The sequence below is a fragment of the Cyprinus carpio genome, chromosome B3 (genome assembly GCF_018340385.1).
Source record: "Cyprinus carpio isolate SPL01 chromosome B3, ASM1834038v1, whole genome shotgun sequence".
Taxonomy (NCBI): Eukaryota; Metazoa; Chordata; class Actinopteri; order Cypriniformes; family Cyprinidae; genus Cyprinus; species Cyprinus carpio.
In genome coordinates, this window is record NC_056599.1 from 36,525,520 (window position 1) to 36,549,887 (window position 24,368).

A 24,368-nucleotide genomic window follows, 5' to 3' on the forward strand; every position below is an offset into this window, starting at 1 on the left:
TAACATTAGCACCTACCTTAAAACACAGATGGGTTTATAAAAGGTGCTCTGTGTCAAATACACAAATATGAAACAAAAAATAATGCAATAAACATTAATGTAACATAAGATGTTACATAAAAGTGCATAACTATTAAGAAACTTAGACACTTAATAAGAAACCTACGCTTTCAAAAACTGTAAATGTACCAGTATTTTTACTGTAAAATTAAATGGAATGTTCCATTTGATATATTATAGTTTTTCACTGTGAATAGAGTAAGGGAACTTACCATTAACCAATTAACAGTTTTTTTGTTTTTGTTTACTGTAGAGTTATTATGATCGATTTTAGTGTCCAAATACATTTGTAGGACCTTGCATAGAAATGAAACTCATGACCTATACATTGATAGTGCCATGCTCTGCTTGAACTACGTCAGCTTAACATTTACACTACAAATATTCTGTGTGAGTGACGTGAATGTGACTCATTGGCCTGAGTGAGACCGATGACATTTCCTCCCCTGCTTGCCCTTCACACACTGAGGTAATGTGGCTCTAATATAATGCAGCTTTGCAAAATATTCATGAATATTCAAGAGACTTTAATATCAAGTACACAAGGTACACCTAAATCATGCAAACTGTGGTTGGTCAGATTGTATGTCCTGAGAGTTGAATGTGTAATGTGGACCAGAATGACAATATGAGACTAAATTATAAATTAAACATAATTAAAAAAGTATCGTTCTCTTTGTCCTTTGGCTGGCACTGATATAACTTGGTCCAAGTAACTGGATCCCTCCTGTGGACGGTGTATCTGCTTGATCTAGAAAAAAATGGGGTGAACAACAAATTAGGAGTGAACGTCTGCAATGAAGACTTGAGAATGACCACTAGATGGGGCTTCCTTGTTTGTGATGGCATTATGTCTGAGAGAGGAGGGAGGAGAGAGAGAGAGATAGACAGAGTGTGGGATGGAGAGGAGTGTCTACACATTGACTTTCAGCAGTATGTGAAATGTGTCTTCTTTTTCCTCGGTTTGCTCTCTCTGGCATTCTAAACACTCGACTGCCACTTCTTACCTGTATATGTAGTCTGGGTTGAGTTTATCTGTGGTTGTGTCTCTAACTTGGAAAATGAAGAAGAAGAGAGAGTTTTGATGAGCAAACAGAAGTGGAAGGGTATCAGAACGACAGACTGATTTCACTAAAAATTGCAGAAACAGGTCAGTTTGCTTTAATAATTATATGGCTGTACATGGCTGGGTTTTTGGAAATGTTGAGACTTTGTAATGTTTCAGGTATGACATGTTACATTTTCTTTGCTGTCTTACATATCGTGTGGCTTGATGGCATTCAGAAGGATCATTTGTGGACTTGAGTAAACTCTCAGTGGTTATTAGTGTCTATTGAGCATGTGAGGTTAGAGGCACGTGGCTTATCTTCTGTTCCATTCCTGCTATGTCTAGCAGTCACTGGCCAACCATCAGCTTCATATCATCCATCTACAAGAGTCATTGCATGTCTGTGAGGAGTTGTATGAGCACTAATTACACTTGTTCATGTTCAGATGAAGAATGTAAGAACAGAAAATATGTGGTCGGCTAGAGCCGAGGATGTTTCTGTGATACGCTGTCAAACTGTATTTGATTCCAGGTAGCGAAACTCAGGCAGAAAAGCACTGTGAAGAAAGGTATCGTCTCATTTATCCAGAGGACAGTTGCAGTGGTGGCTTTATGGAGTTCAGTGATCAATGATCTGCCCACTGCTTCTGTGTTTGTCTGCCAAGCAGTCCCACGCGGCCCTTGGAAATGCTGGATTCTGTATTTTTCAGCAGGTTAGAACTGGTCCCCTGCTCCATTAAAGTGAGGCCAGTGCCTTGAACAATGCCCCTTTACATGCAGTGCATGTGTTTCCCAGTATTTCAGTCTCTTAAGCCCCTTTCACACTCCACGTTGGTCCCAGAAAATTGCCGCAGTGCCTTCTGTGTGAGTGCAAACACGTCCCGGGATTGATTCCGGGATCGATCCCTGGTTGGGGATCTAGCAACATTGCCGGGTTCAGTCCCAGAACAAGTTCTGTGTGAACAAAAGCCAGAACCAATGCCGTAAACGGTGTGTTGTAGAGATGATGCACCTTATTGTGGAACTCCGATAAGGAGTGTATACCGCGATGAAAAAACATGTGCAAACTGTAATGAAATGGATATCAGGTAGTTCCTCACTATCCGCGCTGAAGTTGTGACGTTTCGCCAGATTAAGTGAAACATAACGCGTCACGTTACACGTCACTTCGTAATGTCACGTGTCTTTACTAGGGATGTAACGGTATGAAAATTTCTTATCACGATTGTAGTGACCAAAATTATCACGGTTATCAGTATTATCACAGTATTGTCAAAATGTGCTGGAGATGTTACAAAATTACAGACACATAAATCACTTAACCAAGTTTTATATTTAAAAATCAACAAACAACAAATAAAAGGACTTTTTGTTTGCATAATCACTAAAACAATAACATTACCAATGATGTCCAGATTTTAAATGACAACTTGACTGACAACAGTTGAGATATCTAATGTAAATGTTCAAATAAAGCTTTGAAAAAGGTTAATAAAAAGGTAAACCTCACCTTTCAGCCTTTAAATAAAGACAAGATATAAGTCAAAATGATAATTGCTTAATAAATGATTATATGTATTTTATCTGCTCCGTAAGTAATTCTAGATAACTTATCTGAATTGTTTAAATGTGTAGAATCCACATAAACTTGTTTTTCATTAACTGGTCAAAATTTACAGCAGGGCATGCAAATTCAGTCCGTTTTTGGCCAGACAGAAGCTGCATAAATCCACTCTCTGACAGCAGGTAGCGCTTATGGAAAAGCTGAATTACAGCTGTTTCCCATAACCAAAAAACAGCATTGCTATTAAGAACACTTCCTTTAGGTAAGCTATTACATAGAGCAAAGATGAAAACAAAATGCCATTGAATCGTTTCCGAAGACAGTCAGAATCTTCAGAGGTACATTCCTATAATTAATTCATTCATATATTCATTTGAATAATTCCCTTAGCCCTCTTTTAAAACCTCCCAGCTTTTCCGCCCTGTTTTGACTCAAAACGAAACTACTCTGCGTGCTGTGTGCACATGAGACTGTTACTGAAAACTGTGCTTTATGCTGGACAGTATTTATTTATCACGAGTTGTTCAAATCGCGGTAATCTAATAGGAATTTAATGATAATTAAAAGATGAAACGGTAATACTATCCGTGGGGAATTTTATCATTATTTATTGTCAAACCAGTAATCGTTACATCCCTAGTCTTTACGGGATGTGTGTGAAGGTGTGAACGCACACAGATTCTGGAAAATCACTGGCAGTGTGAATGAACCACAATCAAACGGGACAAATCCCGGGACACATTATTTGTGTATTTTCCAGAATTTCTGTGTGAAAGAGGCTTTAGAGTCATGCTACCAGGGGTCAGGTTTGTGTCAGTATCTTTGCAAGGGCCATTCTATGTGTTATGCTTTGGAAGTAAAACCAAAGAGATAAAGGAAGGTTCTACTGAAGACACTATGCAGGGAATCAGCTGTATTTGAGAAATAAGGACAATGGTGGATGAATGCGGAGACATTTTAAAAGGATAGTTTACCCAAAAATTCTGTCCTTAGTTACTCATCCTCATGTTGTTCCAAACCGTTAGACCTTCGTTTATCTTCGGAACACAAACAATAAGATATTTTTGATGAAATCAGAGAGCTTTCTGACCTTGAACTACCATGTTCAGTGCCCAGAAAGGTAGTAAGGACATTGTTAAAATAGTTCATGTGACATTTGTTCAATCTTAATTTCATGAAGCTACGAGAATACTTTTTGTGTGCAAAAAAAAAAAGTAAAAAATAATGATAATAACATAATGACATGCATGTGACGTGGTACTCTCGTGAATGTGCATTGAAGACTGACATGGAAGAGAACAAATTGTTGAATAAAGTCATTATTTTTCTTCTTTTCCCACAAAAAGTATTCTTGTAGCTTCATAAAATTACGTTTAAACCACTGATGTCACATGGACTATTTTAACGATGTCCTTATTACTTTTCTGGACCTTGAACGTGGTAGTTTGTGTTGCTGTCTATGGAGGGTCAGAAAGCTCTCGGATTTCATTCAAAATATCTTAAATTGTGTTACAAAGATGAACGAAGGTCTTACGGGTTTGAAACGACGCAAGGTTGAGTAATAAATAAAATTCTGTAATTATTTTTGGGGTGCACTATCCCTTTAACAACAATGGAGCAAGCTGAGGTGTGGTGGTGAAGGTTGAGCTCTTTTTGTCCCTACAAGGAGTGAGCCATAAGCCATTACTTCAGTATTCCACTTAGCCAGCAAGTAAATAGACATTTACCTCATTCCTTCCATTCGTTTTCCAAACCACTTGTACTATATAGGGTTGCAGGGATGCTTTCAAGAAGGGAAACACCCTGGATGCACAGCCGGTCCATCACAGGGTTAAAATGTCTTTGGATTATGGGGGAAACCAAAGCACCTTGAAAAAAAACCCATTGAAACTTCACACAGTAGGGATTCGAACGAGGGACATTGCTGTGATGTTACAATTCTCCCCACTAAGCCACCATGCTGTCATTCACCACATTCTTTCAAAAGTGATCTACTGCACACTTGTAGGCATAGTCTCCCTTAAGTGATGAGGTACTAAAAGCTTGTGTCCTGATCTTTGGAGAAGAACCTTCTGGAACCTTCTACACTCTGGTCCTGAGCTTCTAAACTTCTTGGTGGATTGTTCCACTGTCCTTGCTCCAATCCCTGAGACAAATGTCTGTCAGCATCTACTTGCATTATCCAGCTGTTGGAATTGATGTCTGTTGCCTTAACAATGTAATTCTGTTACTGTTACTGCAGGTTCCTACAATGATCAGAAATAAAACCAGGATCACTTGGAGAGGTTGTATGTCTCTGCAGTTTCTGCAGCTCATTCATTACATAATAAAGTCAGAGCACTTGAGCTGATTTATGGGCTTTTTTTTACCGTAGAGCCTCGGGCTCCCATAGGCACATGCTAAACTGGGTTAGATCCAAGAGAGGAGATCCTCGACAATTAATTTCCTGACTTGAGAGAAGAGTTCTAGAGTGGTTCTGGATGGAAAATAAGTGTGTGCCAATTCTGACAAGATGGAAATTGGGCTGGGTCTTCAAGGGCTTGTTTATGTCAAGAGGCTCTCGGTAATTGTGGTTTTCTTTGCTGGGTTATGGTGCCTCTACCCATTAGGAAGGTCTCCACCCTTCCATTCACTCTGAACAACTGTAGAGCTGCTTTAGTGACTAATCAGAGCAAAACAGTCTTCACTGTTCAGGCCTTAAATAGACCACACAAGCAGGTCAATAAAAACTCCTGCTGCTGTCAGCAGCAGAACTCAGAGGAGAGATGTGAGCATGCACACTAAATATGTCAGCGAAAAGCCCATGCTAAACCAGGTCAATGAATAAGCAGAAGAGCATGTTCTGGATAATACCCTGATCAAACCAAGCTGAGCTGTGTTTCACAAATCCAGAACATGGGCGTGTGAGACGCGAGACGAAAGATGCTGGTTTTGGCACTTTGAATCTTCAGTTTCTGTTGTCTTGTTTAGTTGGACTATGTTTTATATGTTTTAAATTCATACGCAACCACTATTTAGAGCACGTCTGAGAATATATGCTACAGTGGGTTCCAAAAATCTGGGACCACTAATGAAAATGCTTTTAGGCTTATTTTATGCAATAATGTTTCTTTTCATCATATTCCATGTTTTCCTAAAACAGACCGATATTTATCTTATCTAATAAAACTTAAAATCATTGGCTACCAAAATAATAAGGATGCTAACATATAAATGCAGCAATGCACACAAAAAATAAAAATAAAATGTCAATTTAAACAATAACATAAAAACACTTTTTAAACAATTTATTGAAATTAAAGGTCTAAATATAAATACTTTCCAGCACTACTTGAAAAAATATGGTTGCCATAATCGAATAATTACCCTGTATTAGTCTTCAACATCGGAAAATGCTTAGTCAAGAAAATAATTCTAGGCAATATAGACACACAGCAGCTGTTTGTAACTTAGCTGGCTGCTTTATATTGGATAATAATATTTGTTTTTCTAGTTATTTACCTATAGTGGCTAATCATTTGAATGTCTTGCACATTGACAGAAAACGGTGTACTTTTGGTTTGCAAAATAAGATGGATAAGGGACAGAAAGCTTGAAATGACTGCTTTTGTTTTTGGCTCTTGACACTTTAGCTGTGTGTGTGGGGGGGTTGTTGTAGCATGCGTGGGTGATTCTGATTAACAGCCTGACTGTGAAATTACTCCATTTGAGACCTGAACTGATCCTGCAGCCCTAAAATTTGAGATTGCTTCGTTTATCAGTTTTGTAGTTATGCTACATCGGTCTGAATTAATGTTAAGTACTTTAATTTTTAAAGGCATCTTTACAGGAAATCATGCATTTACTGTACATCGTCAGAGGCGGTTGTGCCGAGGCAAAAACTCCAGATGATGTTTAGGCAGTGGAGGGAAAGAACCAGTGTGGGAAACCCGTCCTCCTGTGGCATTACAGTGAATCCATGCTCCTCATGTGGGTTTTTTTGAGCAAAGCAAACACTGAGCTCTCTCTTCACCACGTTTCATTGTTCATTGCTGAAGAATGCAGAACTGTGACATTTCTGTGTTTGTAACTTGCATGATTTTGAGGGGTTTTCCATCATCAAACTGCGTCAGTACAGGAGACAGAATACAGCAGTGTGTATGTGAAGCGGTTCACCATGTCTTTCCCTCAGACTCACAAGAATTACAAGGGTTTTTACATGCGTAAATTAAGTTTCTTTTCAAATCAGCTTTCATTCATTCTGTGCAGTATTTGTGCATAGTTGGTGATGGTGTTTTTAGGGCCATTATTCCAATGTTTCAGAGGTTTTTAGAATGTGTCGACCCAGTATGAACAGATTTTTTTTCTTTTTAATTTGTGCAAATATGTACTTCCTATAGATCTGTAGCTATGTTTCAGTACTTTGAATTCCTTTAGAAAATCAGGTTGAATAAATGTAGTAATCTGTCTTACAGTTGTGATTTATAACCATGTTATTTATTACCATCATAGAATTATTTAGCAGTTAAGTTTTATGCAATAATTTTAATGGCCTGTGCTGAAAGCTCTGAGTTTTAATCAGTTTCACTGTATAATCCCTATAGCTTCGATTGTAACTGAATGTTTCAGATGATAATCTGCTGTGAGATGAGTGGTTTTGCCCACTGAGTTTTCGGCACCCTCACAGATGGGGTTTGAAACAGTGAGGGATTGCCATGGCTACAGGAGGATACTGTGAGTGAGATCTAGCAGTCACATGGCGAATTAAAGTTTGTGAGGACACTGTGGCGTCTGGCTAGAGAGCAATAAGCGCGTTTCTGTGATGCTGAAGACATGATTTAGACAAGTTTGCTGGTGACACAGGAGAGTTTTTATTGATTTGTGCATTGTCATTTGGATCAGTTTGAGCCTCTTGAGGACATCTGCAGGTATTTGCGGATCTATTTATTTACTCTTTTGTGCCACTGTTGCATGTTTGGAACAGCTTTAACTACTCAACCTCCTCTTTATCCAATTGCAATATCATAATGCATCACAATGCTGAACCGTGGAAAGAAACCAGGCCTTTACAGTAATGTGTATGTCGCTGCTGTGTTGATTTACCATATCACCCCTGTTAGCTTGTAATATCAGCACTAGGTACAGGTTAAGTTGTTTGGCTTTTCATGTTTTCTTTTTTCTTGTCCTCAGTGCCTGACGACCTCACTCCTGAGGAGCAGAAAGAACTGGAAAACATCCGCCGGCGAAAGCAGGAGCTGCTGGACGACATTCAGGTACTGAAGAACTGGGGTGAATCATTCATTCAGCTCCAGCTCTGATATGAGCTAAATGTTTTAGCTGCATGTGTAGTAGAGGCTCTTTGTTTTTTTTATTTGTCTTATTATTAAAAATGTAATGTTTGGTAACACTTTCATATAGGGACCAATTGTCACTATTAACTTATTGCTTATTAGCATGCCTATTTTTAACATATTGGCTGTTTATTAGTACTTATAAAGCACATATTAATGCATGACAATATTCTACATCCCTAATCCTACCCAGTAGCTAAAAACCACAAATAACCAACAAACTATTAATTAATCAACAAAAAATAGTAAATTACTTAAACAAAATAAACAATAAAATAAATAATCAAAAATTAAAATAAAGTGGCCGAATGTTTCAGTTTTTCTCTGCATTTGTCCTCCACTCAGTTTAGCTGAATACCTTCTGATCTTTTATTAAATGTGTAGCATGCAGTGCTTTGTTAATGTGCCAAGTTGCTTAAATAAATCAATTGAAGGCATTAATTAAACTAAAATATAATCTTAATTAACAGCTGACAATTCAGAATGTGACCAGTAATTCACTAAATATGAACACAATTTGTCCAAATAGGAAATGAGTCAAGCTGACAGGAACAGGGCGACTGTCGGAATTTTGATAACGGACCATGAAAGTGTGATGAGTCAAGCTGACAGGAACAGGGCGGAATTGTTTAGGAAAGGACACTAATACTCAAGCTGACAGGAACAGGGCGGAATTGTTTAGGAAAGGACACTCATACATAAGCCAAATGCTGATCATTTTCAGCTTTACTACTATGACACAGTCAAATCAATTCAATCTGTCACGGCACTGACCTTCAATATACAACAGACTTGCTTCAAATGACCTTTTCCATGGGAATGTTTAATTTCTTACAGCTTAACAAATTTAAGAAAACTTCCCTGCCCACACCAAAACAAACACCCACACTTTAAGGTCTGCTGACATAATTTTTTCCTTCTTCCTTTGGGAAGACAGACGTCTGGGAAATCCAAGACAGCCTTTCCTTTGCTAGTGAATGTTTTAAACATATAAACAGACAAGAACAAACACTTGAGCGAATTTCACCACCATACAGTTGGTGGTTAAATGGGAAAAATGAATACGAGGAGGGAAAGCTCTTCATTGTGTGACCTCAGGACCGGTCTGGCTCCAGACCGTCACTAAACTCTTGGCAGAAGAGACGGGTTTATATCCTAACTCCGTTAATCTCTTCAAACACATGGTAAAATAATCCAATTTTGATGTCTCTAGTCTTTACTCTGAGGCCATTCTCCAGTTGTCCTCCTTTAATGACATTTATATCAAACAGAGCAGTCTAGAGCAAACGATTCATTCGCTGGAATTAGATTTGAGCTGTTAATGTCAGACCTCGGTGAGGTGGGACAGCCACAGTACTCTCTTCTAGTAGACCTTTACACATTGTCCTATAATCATGCGCAGATAAGTGTGTGTTCAAACAGCCAACCTCGACTGGTTGATTTTTTTGCTTCATGTTGAATTTTGCTTTCTTTGAAGACCGAAAATTTCATCGCTCCTTTGTAGGACATGGTTACTGTGAAAGCAAACGCGGTTGCTTTACTCGCAACACAACTCCAAACAGAATGTGCATGTCTTTTTGTTCCATTTCTCGTCTTTATCAACCACTATAGTAGTGTTATTGTTATCCCTGAAGTCTTGTTTGATTTGAACCGTCTCTTGTCCTCTCACCACAGCGTCTGAAAGATGAGATAGCCGAAGTGACTAGTGAGATCGAGAACCTGGGTTCCACAGAGGAGAGGTGAGTGGGCATCCCCTGACAGACTACTCACACACACTTCACTTCCACTGATGTGCTCACTTTGTGAGTCATTCGTGAGGTCAGATCTGATTAGCATCTTAGCATCTGGCTACAAAATCTACTACTCTGCAAACTGAAGCACCATAGAGAATTTCCAGAGAACTGTCAGCGTATTTCTGTCTGTGAAAGAATACTGAGATTCAAAAATGATTCCAGTACTCTTTTTAAAAAACAAACAAACAAACAAAAAACTAAAACAAATGGAACTGATTTAAAATGAGAACCACATTTCAATTCAGTTTCACTTTTGGATCCTTTTGTAAAAGGGCATAAAAAACATTTATGAACATCATAAGTCATTATTGTCGCTGCAGGAAAAACATGCAGAGGAACAAACAAGTGGGAATGGGCCGCAAGAAATTCAACATGGACCCCAAAAAGGTGATTAAGCAGTCCTTTAAAGCATATTCACTGAATGTATTTTGTATCATTTGTCTTTTTTTAAGGCTAAACAACTTCAATACATGTGTTTATTGTAGGGGATCCAGTTCCTCATTGAAAATGACCTTGTGAAGAACACCAGTGAAGACATCGCACGCTTCCTCTACAAGGGTGAAGGTCTTAACAAGACTGCAATAGGAGACTACCTGGGAGAGAGGTGAGTGTGTGGATATAAGTGCATGTCCATTCTCAATAGAAAGTAAAATTTCTCTGATTAGTCTTTTATCCTGACTCTAAGCTCATTTGACTCTTCATATCGAAGGAATGTTGACTCAAACAGGACTAAAATTCAGTAATTCAAAGAGCCGTGTTATTCTAGTTCACTGGCAACACCTAATGACTGGGTTGCATCTGTGCAAGAATTCCTTTTTTTCCTTCTTTGTCTCATCTTGGATTTCGTTCCCACCGCTTCCTTGTTTTCTCTATTGCTTCAGTCTGTGTGAGGCTGCTGAAGTAGTCAGGAAGTGGAAAGCAGGGCTCTCTAAGACAGCAGATCAGATTGTATCTCTGAGCACTTCAGCTCCTCTAGTGGGGGGGGGGGCTGCGGCGCTTGGTTCAGTGAGTGCACTGTCACCAGATCAAGATCGCCATCATCCCCATGAGGGATATCGCATCCTCTGCTTGTAGAGGTTAAATGGCAAGGCTTTGAAAAATGGTGCAGTGTTAAATGATCCCACATCCACTTTGACTTGAATAAGTCTTGTTCAAGAGACTGAAGTATAAACTTTTATCCACACATAATTAGACAAATTTGCTTATCCTTATTGCATGGAAATGAGCAGCCAGTACATTTCAGTACAGTATGTCATACTGGTTTGAAACAGCATGAGTGGTATTAAAAATGACAGGATATTTATTTGTGGGTGAGTCACCCTTTAAAGGGATAGTTCACCCAAAATTGAAAATTCTGTCATTTTCTCATCCTCATGACATTATAAACCCTTAAGACTCACCTTTGAAACACAAATGAATGCATATTTTTTTTAATTAAACCTGAGTGATTTTTGTTTCTTCATTGAAAATGAATTCCACTAAAACTTTCAAGCATCAAAACGTTTATAAGGACATCATAAAAGTAGTGCATATGAATCAAGCAGTTTAATTCAAATCATTTGAAGAGAGAAATAATTCGTATATGATACAACAGTTTTAATTTAGTCTTTCATTCACATATAAACAATTAGCAATGCTAAGAACACTTAAATATATGGTAAGCATAAGAAATATTATAGGTCTGGAATAACAGAATTTTCTTTTGAGTGAACTATCCCTAAAACTATTACGTGTACTATAGGTTGCTTTGGATGAAATTGTCTGTTGAATGTAACTTACTACTTGCTCTCATTTTCGCTTTGTTCAACAGGGATGACTTCAATATCCAAGTCCTTCATGCTTTTGTGGAGCTGCACGAGTTCACAGATTTGAACCTGGTTCAGGCTCTCAGGTAAAACTGTCTGTAGAATCCAGTGTGGGTTCAATTAGTTTCTATTAGTATGTTCCAAATGACATACTACCTCCTTCTTTTTATTAGAAAATAATATGCAGTATGTATTATGAAAGACCTGCTATATTTGCCACTGTGTGCAGTATGCAAACAACACAGTTCATTGGGTACAGTATCCCAGTATATCAGATGTGATATCAGTGACATCAGACCACCAAGTATGCAACATAATGAGATTATAATGTGCCAACAGCTGCTGTTTGAAATATTTACCAAAAATACTACTATATGATTACTGTAACTACTGTATAAAAGCAGTATATAACCAGTGGATTTTACAAGAAGCATGTGTAATTTAATCTCATTTGAATGTCCGGGTATATAATGTGTTTTAAATATCATTATGATATTTGTCTCCACACAGGCAGTTTCTCTGGAGTTTCAGACTTCCTGGTGAGGCCCAGAAGATTGACAGAATGATGGAGGCATTTGCCCAGCGCTACTGCCAGTGCAACCCGGGAGTCTTTCAGTCCACAGGTGGCTCTGCTTTACATTTTAGTCTGTGTTCTGTGTTCAATCCTGCATTCATAGCATTTCCAAGAAATGAGCTGTGTTTTACCAATACTGTTTTCCACAGTAAAGCTCACAAATTGAGAGTTTGAAATATTGAATTGGACAGATGCATCCTTCTCTAAATAAATTAGATTTAACAGTAGACTATATTTCCAATACAGTTAAAAGAAATTTCCATGGCATTATATATTTTTTTTTGTGTGTGTAAATGCTAGCAAGTTGTTAAATGCCCTCACACACATATTTACACCTTGCTAACCTGCACCCCCTTTAAGTTCTGTCTTTGGTCTGTTTGCTGTGTATGTATTAGACATTCTTCCTGGATGTTCATGTCATGTTCACCCTCAGTGACTTCACAATCATACTACTACTTCTTAGCATTCATTTATGGAAGCCCGTTTCCACCACTGAATAAAAAAGAAAAAAAGGTTATTGTGACTTTTTATCTCACAATTCTGATTTTTTTTTCTCAGAATTGCGTGTAATTGTAATGACATATATTCTGAGAATAATCGCATTCTGAGAAATAAAGTCAGAATTTTGGAGATATAAACTTGCCAATTCTGATCAAAAGTTCAATTCTGAGAAATCATTTGAGATATAAACTTGCAATTCTGATCATAAAGTTGCAATTCTGAGAAATAAAGTCAGAATTTTGAGATATAAACTTGCAATTCTGACTTTTTTTCTCAGAGATGTGAGTTTATATCTCACAATTCTGACTTTATAACACGCAATTGTGAGTTTGTCACACAATTCTGAGAACATATCAGCCCCCCCCCCAATTCTGACTTTTTTTTTTTTGTGAGAAATACAATTCTGACTTCATAACTCGTAATTGCGAGTTTTTATCTCACAATTCTGTGAAAAAAAAGTCAGAAGTGTAAGATAAAAAGTCGCAATAACCTTTTTTTATTTTTTTTATTCAGTGGCGGAAACGGGCTTTCGTATTCATTTTACGTACAGTATGAACATGAAATATTTAAATGACAGTGATGGAAAGATGCTGAATGTCATTGTAAATGGTTGTGACGAACAGCGTGTTTTTTTTGCAGACACATGCTACATTTTGTCCTTCGCCGTCATCATGTTAAACACCAGCCTTCACAACCCAAACGTTAAGGACAAGCCCACAGTGGAGCGTTTCATCTCCATGAACAGAGGCATTAATGATGGAGGAGACCTGCCAGAAGAACTGCTCAGGGTCAGTTTCCTCGCTCTCACTTCTTTTTATGTCTGAGGATGTATTTATATTGTTGTTGTATTTTTTTTTTGAATGCATTCTGTTTCACCATATAATGATATTTGTGGCTGTTCTGTAGTTGGAGAGCATGGGCTTGTTTATCTTTTGAACTTCATAGTCTTTTGCTTTGAATTATGCAGAATCTATATGACAGCATCAAGAACGAGCCCTTCAAAATCCCCGAAGATGACGGCAATGACCTGACACACACTTTCTTCAACCCAGACAGAGAGGGCTGGCTGCTCAAACTGGGTGAGTGGGACTATAAGAGTAAAATATGGATTCATTTTTACCTTCACATGCACTTACACTTGAATAAGAGATGTCCTGATCGAACACATTTACACACACTTCCAGAAAGCCCATTTCTATGATCTTCACAACACTTTCCAGGTCTAGAAATCACACTTTTATATTTCTTCAAAGCCACCTGGTTGAGACTCACAGCTTCAGAGCATTAAAGAGACTTCATAGACTTCAATGAGGGTTTCACAGAGAGCCCACCAATTATTGTTTGAAATGACAATATGCAACAAAAATACTAGTGCTGTCAAATGATTAATTGCGATTAATCGCATCCAAAATAAAAGTTTTTGTTAACATGTGTGTGCTGTGTATATTTATTATATATAAATACACACACATGCATGTATATATTTAAGAAAAATATGTTATGTTTATATATTAACTATTAACATTTAATAAATAACACTATCTATAATAATAAAAAAAATAATAATAAAAAAAAAAAAAACAAAAAAATACATGTAAATAGTTTCAAAATGTATAATGTATGTGTGTGTATTTATATAGAAATAATAAATGTACAGAGTAAACACAAATATATTATGTAAAAAAAAAAAAACTTTTATTTTGGATGCAATTAATTGCGATTAATCATTTGACAGCACTAAAACATATAATATTTATCGTCAAAAGTCGGTCACCAAAGTTGACCAGTGTCTCTCCCATATTGTAATTAAGTAAAATAACATGTATTTTACACAAATATGATTCATACAGATACATCAGTGATACAGCTTTTCAGTATAAGCATCAAAACAAAGTAAATTCATTAGTATTTTACTATAGCATATTATTATAAACCATGTTTAAAATGGTCTGAAAACGGTTAAAGACCCTTCAAAACAAAACTGCACCCAGAGACATTTTCCCTTTTCATTAATATGAACAGGAAAGCTGTGTTAAACTTTGTAAATTGAATGCTTCCCAGTGTATATTTGTACTTTTATCCCCTGTTTTATTTTGGAATGGTTCTCCGTAATTCACAGCAACAGGAAATGCACAAGTTCTTCCTTTGATCAGCTTGTGGAGAGTATGATTTCCTATTTAATTTCATTTTTTTTGTTTCCTTTTCTTCCTCGTTTGTTTGTTTGTTCCCATGATTTTGGCTGTTGTCTTTCCCTCAGGAGGTATGTACACCTGTTCTTCCCAAACAATCGCTCATCTCTCGCTCTCAGGTGCTTTTGGTGATCAGCCTTGCTTCCTGTCCCCTCTTTCTGTTATTAGTCGCTCTAGGTTAATTTTTTTTCCATGGGGTTTGTCTTTCCATGAGTTTTTGCTCTAGTTTTTACATGTTTGTCTGATCGCTCGTTTTATTCATTGAATCAGCGATTTTTGTCCATGTGCCGCCCTGTCTCTGCGAGGTGGCGGGTGCTTGGATTTTGATTTTGTGACCACCGTATTGAAGAGCACCTCTCTCTGTTTGCTGTGGTGTTCGAAACATTCTCTCTGTGTCATTTCCACTTTGGGAGCTGCAGTATTTTTCTGCTTCCTCTCAGTCTGAACGGAGCCCAACAAACACCAATGAAAACAACAAAAAAAGAAGTTTAAAGGGATTGTTCACCCAAAAATGAAAATTCTGTCATCGCCCTTATGTTGTTCCAAACTCGTATGATTTTCTCCTGAGGAACACGCCATCTGTCCCCATTCAGATTCATTTTATGTAGGAGTGAGCAACACACTGCAATAAATTGGTATGAATTTGTCAACTGATACAGATTTTGGATTATTGTATCTTTGCAGTTAAGCCATACCAATTACAAAAATATATAAATCAAGTGATTTTAAACCATTCAAGCACTATAAACCTCAAAAGAGAACTCAATTCAGTACTTACGTAATGTCGAAGAGAAGTTTCTGTGTAAACAAACCCAAAGCACGTGAACAGAAAGCCACCTCTCAGATGCAAACGTTTGCATCCTGTTGTGCTTAAATGGGCAAATACATAAAACACAGCTGGTTATTTCTCAGTTGGTAGAAAATCGTGTATCAGTACAGTATATTAGATTTGTGCATTAGGTCTTAAAGTGACAGCAGCCTAACACCCCTGCTACTGTCTGTGTAATGATAATTAAACAACACAAGACAAAGAGAAAATTACTTACTGCTCTTGAATGAGTAAGATTTAATAAGAATCAATGTATATTTAATGCATGAATAAAAGACCATGCAGTTTTTAACATTTGATTACTTCATTTTGTTTTGGGTTTTTTTTTTTAGATGGTTTTTCTTACTGTCTGTTTATTTTTTTTTTAGATGGATGTGAAAAAGATAGACCTGAATTATTTTCATTGTTCATATTTTCTTACTGTCTGTTTACTTTTGAGCTTTTACTTGTATTAGTTAAGCTAGTATTTTTTAGTATTCATTTTTGCAGTGCAAGAATTGTGAAATTTGTAAATATAAATAAATAGAAAATCTAATGATGTCAGGACAAACATAATTTAGGCAAAAATAACTTTTTTTAGCAAAAATAATATTGTTATCATGAAATAAAGTTGCACTTAAGATTTTGGTTATATAAGATTTTGGAAAAGAGCAGCTTGGGCATTCTTCTAAACATTGTCCTTTGTGTTCAGTTGAAGAAGGAATTCATATGGATTTGGAACAAAATGATGACAGAATGTTCATTTCTCTGTGAACTGTTTCTTTTAAAATGATATTCAATCATTAATGGTTAAATGTCTGCACAGGATGTGGTGTTTGGTCTGGTTAGACTGAGTCAGAAAACTGCATCTGGACCAAAGACTGCTGTTCTTCATGCTGTATGTAAAGTATAGATGTGTGTGTGTGTGTGTGTGTGTGTGATGCTGGATTGCAGCGCTGAGGAAAATGTGTGTGTGTGCGTGTGTGTGTGTGTATGCTTGGTCAGATCGGACTCACCACTAGGATGCTGGGTGAGGGTGGGTTTTGTGAATCACTGAAATCGAAATCAAATCATAATCTGAAGTGTTCTGATTCACTCTCAAGTCAAGAATACGAGATAAGCACCTACATTAGTATAATAAAAGACTTTCTGTTGTCACATCAGAGACCTGACTAGGAACACCCAATGCTCACCCAGCCCTGTATCAATGTCAATCAATCAATCAGTCTGCCGCCTCTGCTGCCCAGCAAGGCTCCTCATGCCCCCCTCCACAAATCTCCTCCCTCTCTGAGGCATTTCTGGACGGGGTTTCTGCTGTACACCCACAGCTGGAGTGATCATTAATCACAGCCGATAACTCAATCAGCCAATCAGCTTGCTCAGAAACCTCTCACCTGCTGTAGTGCTCTGATTCGTGTTTGTTTTGTTTGTCGCTCATGCCAGTATTAGAACACAATGGCAGTCTGTAGTGCAGAAGGATCATTTCCTGTTTAGCAGAAATGCTTGAAATGCTTTAGGGTGCTTGACATGACCTGCTTGTGTGCAGTGCTGTATTGTGTAGAAAACTAATTGAACAGTACTAGGCCTGTCACGATCATGAATTTTGTGCTGAAGCTGATTTTTTTATTTTTCACAGGAAAACATGTAATTATAGGCCAATATGATTTTTTTTTTTTTTACTGCTGTAAAAAAATAATATTTTAAAAGTTAAATTTTTTTTGTGTGTGCATCTATATAATAGAATTTAATATATAAAATACAGTAAAATATTGTGTAATGTTTTGTACAGTATAATATTATACAATATTGTGAAATATTATTACAATTTAAAATTGGTTCTGTATTTGAATATATTTTAAAATGCAATTTATTCTTGTGATGTCAAAGCTGAATTTTCTGCATCATTACTGCAGTCTTCAGTGTCACATGATCCTTCAAAAAAAATTATAATATGCAGATCTGCTTCTCAGTTATTATCAATTATTATTGCTGCTAATATATACATTAAATTGTAATATTTCACAATAATGTTTTTAATCAAATGAATGTAATCACAGTGAACACGAGACTTTAAAAAAACATAAAAAAATCTAAACTATTCCAAACTTTTGTATAATATAATATAATATAATATAATATAATATAATATAATATAATATAATATAATATAATAGAGGGAACCTACAAGACTATATTTTCTATGAATAAAGAACTGAAGAAGTGCCTTTGTATACTTTACAGCAGTTTTATTATTTTCATAAATAAAATGAGCGACTCATCTTCTGTTTAGCGTGACAAGGAAGTAGAATAACAGTAAAACCAAAGCATTTTTCGACCATTACACAGATTAATCCTTTATAATAAACTTCTGCATTAAAATGTACATTATTTACATTATTTAAATGAAAAAACTGCAGTAGTATCATGGTTATCTCAAATATTGGTGATTAGATAAAAGAACCGTGATCAGGTGATTAATCAGTAATTGCGACAGGCCTAAACAACATTTTGCTACTGATTTTATAATCTTTATGCATGCAGGTTTTATGAGTTCATAATCACTGAGAGGCTTCATATGATATTTGATACAGCACATTTGAAAATCCACTGCAGAATCAGCCAAAATCAAATTTGAGATATAATTCTGAACAAGCAGAAATAGACTATTTTGTTTTAAATGACTTAAAGGTGTCTACAGACATCAAGCACACTTAAACACAGTTGAAAGTGGTTTTGGTTGCAGTTTGGTTGCATCTGCTTTGCCAGGTCATCAGGTTTCCCTGCAGAGGAAACGAGGGTGGTGCAGGTCAGAGGTCATCCTCGGATCACTGAGCGCTGTGTTACATAGAGAGGGATGTGGGAAAATGTCTCAAGAATGTGAGCTTCAGAATGTACTGCACTGACCCGCCGTCAGAGTTTGTCACAGCAGATTACTAAGTCAGTCTGTAAGTTAATTAGGTGGTTAAATTTATTATCCCCAAACAGAGCGCTGCAGTGTTGACGTATTTTTGTAGGCCAGTCCAGTTTGCATCACCCTGGTTATGGTGACAAAAAGCCAGTTAGTGTTTTCAATAAGCTTTCGGATTATTGAAGAAAATAAGGTAACCGTCACAAATGAACAACATTTCAAAGCTTAAATACACTCGCCAGAAGTAAAAAGCTAAAAGTAGGCCATAAGTGAACTACACCATGACTTTATCTGTTCGGTTTTCAAAATCAAAGCTTGTTTGGCTTTTTTAAAGGCCCATTCACACCAAGCACGATTAATATAAAAGATAACCTTAAAGATATAGTTCTAAAAATTGTTCTCAGTGTTGTTGAATCCACACCACAACTATAATGATAAAGGCACAGAGAAACGATAAAGTTGGGATCATTTTCAGAACGATTTTTTCCAGGTGATGAACGATACAAACATTGACAGCCAATCAGAATCCATCCTGCTCGAACGATAAGTGACGTGTGTGTGCTTTGAATAAACAGATGATATCATTCGCTGGTGTGGACGCTAATATCGTTATCTTTATAGTTATTGTTCTTGGTGTGAACAGGACTTAAGACTAGTAATAGCTTTTTTTAAAAAGTCACAAGGGGGTTTTATTGATGTATTTTATGTCTTCAAATAAAATGTAAGCATATCCTTAGCTTGTGTTAACCATAGACCTTATTTCAGCCACAAAACCCATTTTAAAACAAGCGGATTTTGATCTCGTTTCAGGGTTTTGTTCTGCAAAAATGTCATCTCTGCTGCACTCTTGATTCTTGTTCTTAGTTTAGTTTTGTTTTTTAAATGTAACAAGTTTTAGGAATTGTCATTCAAGCCTACATTTTATTAATATTTGGACAGTTTTGCCAATTATATTATTAAGAATATAAAAGAGAGGACAAGAAATAATGAGGAGAAGACAGTTTAGGTAAATGATAACCTGTGTGTATTTCACATGTTTCTGGAAAGCGAACATCAAATAGTTCTAGAGGATATTGCTCTGTTTAAACACGTTTTACCTTTGGCTGATCCTTTCGGAGGTAAGCAGAGTTTTTGAGCAGGGGGTTAAGAGGAATGGCAACACTCAGGTGATGTCTGATAGTTGTGAAGGTGGACTCGTGGAGTGTGTTGGACGGTGGCTGGTTTGAGCATGGTGTGCTGCTGCTGGTAAGGAATGCTGTGCTTGGGCCTTATTGGATATGGAGTCGCTGTAGAAGAGCTCTCGTTGTCTGTTCATCTGTCTGTCTGCTCTTTTGCCGCTCAACTCTTCAGCTGCACGGATTTCATCACACGGAAAACTAACTCTCAGCTTTTGTTCCTCAGGGGGACGCGTCAAAACCTGGAAAAGACGGTGGTTCATTCTCACAGATAACTGCCTTTACTACTTTGAGTACACTACTGTAAGTACTGAAGAAAAAAGAACTTGTCATGCGAGAGGTTTATGGGTTTTTTTTTGTGTGTATGATATCTGACATGCAAAACCGTTTTTGTCTTCTTCGTTTTTGACCAGCAATAGATGATGGTGAATTGTAATAAATGGAAACGTGTCTCTTTTTCATGTAGGATAAAGAACCAAGAGGCATCATCCCTCTGGAAAACCTCAGCATCCGTGAAGTGGAGGACAAGAAGCCGGTAAAACATCCTTCTCTGCTATTTTTAAACTGCAGAGACAGGATCTTTTCCTGATTATCTCGGGACAGTTTGACACCGTGTCTCCCCCTCGTGGTCAGATATGTGATTGTCTGCATGGGTTTGCTTCTCAGAACTGCTTTGAGCTCTTCATCCCTGACAATAAGGACCAGGTGATCAAGGCGTGTAAGACCGAGGCGGACGGACGGGTCGTAGAAGGAAATCACACCTTCTACCGGATCTCCGCTCCCACCACCGAGGAGAAAGACGAATGGATGAACAGCATTAAGTGAGTGCTACTCAAGGCATATTCTGGTTTAAATACAGCAAATACAGTTTATGTTACCGGAATATTCATTTGTGGTCAGATCCAGATAATTTCCACTCTGGTGTCAGGTATTTTTCTATAATGACACAATGTATAACTGATCAAGTGATTTCCTACATAGCTGGGCTAGTTTTTTTTCTCTTATATGAGTCCACTTTCACTTTGTTCAGACGTAATGGAATAAGTCAATATTTAATGTAAATTTAATGTATGTTTCAGTGTGTTTTTTTACACTAAGCGCAAATAGCCCATCTTGTTGAAAGAGGCTATTTACATTATCTCCGTCCACAAATGTGTGGCTGGGATAGACAAAAGACCCGAGTTTGAATTAGCCTTTTGCCGAACTCGTTCCTCTCTCTTTCTTCACTCTTTTCCAATCACATATCATAATGGAAAGGTGTTTATTTTTAGTAAAAATGGAGGGAATATTCAAAAAGTGGAGTAAAAAAGAAGAGTTAAGGGTAGGAGCATGGCAGGTTTTACTGTCCCTTTAAAGGGATGGTTCACCCAAAAATGAAAATTGTCATTAATTACTCACCCTCATGTCGTTTCAAACACGTAAGACCTCTGTTCATCTTCAGAACATAAATTAAAGGGATACTCCAACCCAAACTGAAAATTTTGTCATTAATCACTTACCCCCATGTCGTTCCAAACCCGTAAAAGCTTAATTCGTCTTCGGAGCACAATTTAAGATATTTTGGATGAAAACCGGGAGGCTTGTGACTGTCCCATAGACTGCCAAGTAAAATACACTGTCAAGGCCCAGAAGAGTATGAAAGGCATCGTCAGAATAGTTCATCTGCCATCAGTGGTTCAACCGTAACATTATGAATCGACAACAATACTTTTTGTACGTGAAAAAAACAAAAATAACGACTTTATTTAACAATTTGTCTTCTCTGTGTCACTCCACATCAGCGTAGCGCCATTTAGGGAATCTGAGCAGTACGTAGGCAGCTTAAGCTCTTCTGTGTCAGCGACGCTCCACTGATGTGCTGTTTTCTTTCGAATCAAAGCGTAAATAAACGTAGAAAACGTATCCTGGCGGCATTTAAATTAAATTACATTTATTTAAGTTAAATTGCATTTAACGGCCAAAAAAAGGCATGTCTTAAAGCAGGCGGTAATTTGCGCTGCTCTTGCTAGATTGCGTTGGTAATTTTTGAAATTGTATATGGCGGCATCTGAGTTCTTTAATGTGCGCATCGTTAGTAAATCACACACAGAAAGCCCCTCCCATCTGCGCTTTTACGGAACTGTTCTCTAATGCTAATATTTGCCCTGTTTAGTAAATCTGGCCCCTAAATTGTGTTTTCATCCAATAATATCAATCAAATCGATAATATTCGAAAGTATTAAGTGTTATTTAACCACAACTGAGCAATCTTTATCTCTAACATTAGTTCTCATAATATTCCTTCTCTTCATCTCCAGGGCGGCCATCAGTAGAGATCCTTTCTACGAGATGCTGGCAGCGAGGAAGAAGAAGGTCTCCTCTATGAAGAGACACTAGAGCTGCTCAGGACGCTGGAGTTACAGATTCAGGGCTACTGGAACTGCTCCCCCTTGTGGAGACAGTGAGCTGCGCACAGAGAAAAACAACCCCAGATTCAGAAAGAAACCAGACCGGATCAGCGGAAAAGTATCTCTTTCTAAACATCTTCTTGCTCAGCTCTAGTGTGTGTGTGTGTGTGTTGGAAGGAAGGAAGTGGGCTTTTTACTTGCTGCTGCTTCCTTGAAACCCCCAAAGAGAACATTTTTCCTCACACTTAACCAAAATACGCTTTGTCCTCTTTCTATGCCTCTCGTCTCTTGCACACGCACACACTCTTGCATTATCTGAAATCAGCAGGTCTGACAGAATGTGGAAAACCAAACGAAAGCTCCTACACACAATTCGTGCCGAGGATATGTACAGGCAATAAGTGTATTTTTAAACTTTTTTAACCGTGCACAAGCTGCTTAGTCCTCAGAGATTTATTTGTGTATTTAATTGTAAAAACATTTTCCAAGAGACTTCTATAATTTGCAAAGGAAATCTAACTTTGTAGGGACGGTGGAAAATCACCCTATATGGTTGGTAGATTAATTTGCCTTTTACGGTAAATAGGCATTTGTTTATTTTCTTAAGATGCGACATGCGTATTTAGCATGTTGTGAGAAGCTTCTGCAATGCTTGGCAGCTGGGTTTGCAGTGTAACACATGAGCAGAAAGCCTGGATGGTGGCCAGCTAGGGATTATGGGATATCACCATTTCCTGGAAATCATGCATTGGTACTACCTCTCAGACAGACAAGACGTAATTAGCATATTGTAATGTTTTCTTTTTAAATTTTACGTGAGTGTTTGGACTTTCACATAAAATGCTTTTGATAAAATGTATAAACGTGCCTAATAACAATAAAAGTTCAGTTTCAGTGAAGACTGTCAATGGCAGTTCAATCAGAAGATGCTCCAGTGCCTGCTTGCGTTTCTCCAGTCACCTTCCGTTCTTAGGTTTCCATCGGTCTAGCAGTTATTCTTCAAGCGCAATATTAAATCTAAGCAGTATTGGTTTAATTTATCAAAGATGTATATACTTTATAGAAAATATAATATTCCATTCCATACATACATGTACTTAATGTATCAATAATTAACTAACCAATCGCCATTCACTTTCTTTCTATTTGATTTTTGTGTTCTGGAGGTCGATACCATTGTAGTGGTGGCCAGATCATGCTGAAATAAACATATTATCGCAGCTGTGGTCGTGTGTTGCTTTTTGACTTTATCTGATTCAGTCACATATAAGCTTAGAACAGCTGTTTTTATCTCCTCAAAATGAGTGCCAATTACTGACTAAAAAGAAAGGAAAAGCACAAAACTGAGCAGATTTCTGTATACAATCTGTACGCAACATCTGAGGTATACCGGTAGGTGGCAGCATACCGACATTTTTGCTAGAGTTCCCGCTAATAATACAGAGGTAAAGATGTAGGGTTTTCGTCCTCTTTTTCATTTGTATGTATATACAACAAAACAAGAAATTCTGACTTAAAAACTTGTTTGTGCATTTCACTCTATACTGTATAGAATGACACTGTATTAATAAAGGTGAACCCATGTCATTATTATTTAATAATTTGTTGAACGAATTTGTTCATGTTGTGGATGTTTTTTATGTATTATACAATAATAATGAAAAAGAGTTGGGGAAAGTTACTTTTAAAAGTAATGGATTAGAATATTTTGTTACTCTATTAAAAATACTTTTGCATAACTTTTTGTCACCTAGGCTGGGCTTGATTTATTATTATTATTATTATTATTATTATTAAAGCAATAAAGACACTTTTACACCAAAAGTTAAATTAATAAGCTGAAATCTGAAATAAAGTCCTCTGCCTCTGCATAGGAAAGGAAGTCAGTTAATAAATGGAAAAAAGTAACTTGAGATATTTCATTGTAATTCTGATTAGGTAACTCGCATTACTTGTAATGTGTTACCCCAACACTGATAAACAATTTAGTTTAAGGACCAATTCTTACTGTTAACTGCACCCACAAGACTAAAACATTAGATACTGTATGTTGCTATAAGACTAGCTGGGTAAACATACCAATGCGGTCAGGGCAAGATTATACTGAATCTTTCAATCTGCCATGACCATGTAACTTTTGTACGATGCGCATGGATACCAGAAAATAATGAGTAAAGAACTGGTGTGGAAAACTCAACCCATAATTATTATGTCTATGACTCAACA

At 37.1% G+C, this 24,368-nt stretch overlaps 1 protein-coding gene across 4 annotated transcripts in view; it reads left to right on the top strand.

Annotated features, from left to right (window-relative positions):
• Window positions 1–23,126, top strand: part of LOC109067519 (cytohesin-1-like) — a 48,483-nt gene extending 25,357 nt beyond the window's left edge. For 2 of the 4 annotated variants that reach the window (XM_042720915.1, XM_042720917.1), the window contains exons 2-13: window positions 7,842–7,924; window positions 9,677–9,741; window positions 10,116–10,182; window positions 10,281–10,399; window positions 11,606–11,686; window positions 12,111–12,223; window positions 13,315–13,463; window positions 13,643–13,754; window positions 19,982–20,058; window positions 20,222–20,290; window positions 20,422–20,576; window positions 22,053–23,126. In XM_042720915.1, the coding sequence (XP_042576849.1) occupies window positions 7,842–7,924; window positions 9,677–9,741; window positions 10,116–10,182; window positions 10,281–10,399; window positions 11,606–11,686; window positions 12,111–12,223; window positions 13,315–13,463; window positions 13,643–13,754; window positions 19,982–20,058; window positions 20,222–20,290; window positions 20,422–20,576; window positions 22,053–22,131 (1,169 nt within the window). In that variant the 3' untranslated portion in view covers window positions 22,132–23,126. Of the gene's footprint in view, window positions 1–1,187; window positions 1,211–7,841; window positions 7,925–9,676; window positions 9,742–10,115; window positions 10,183–10,280; window positions 10,400–11,605; window positions 11,687–12,110; window positions 12,224–13,314; window positions 13,464–13,642; window positions 13,756–19,979; window positions 20,059–20,221; window positions 20,291–20,421; window positions 20,577–22,052 lie in introns of those variants that run through there. The other 2 variants (XM_042720918.1, XM_042720916.1) reach the window with 2 other exon arrangements.
• Window positions 23,127–24,368: the final 1,242 nt, after the last annotated feature.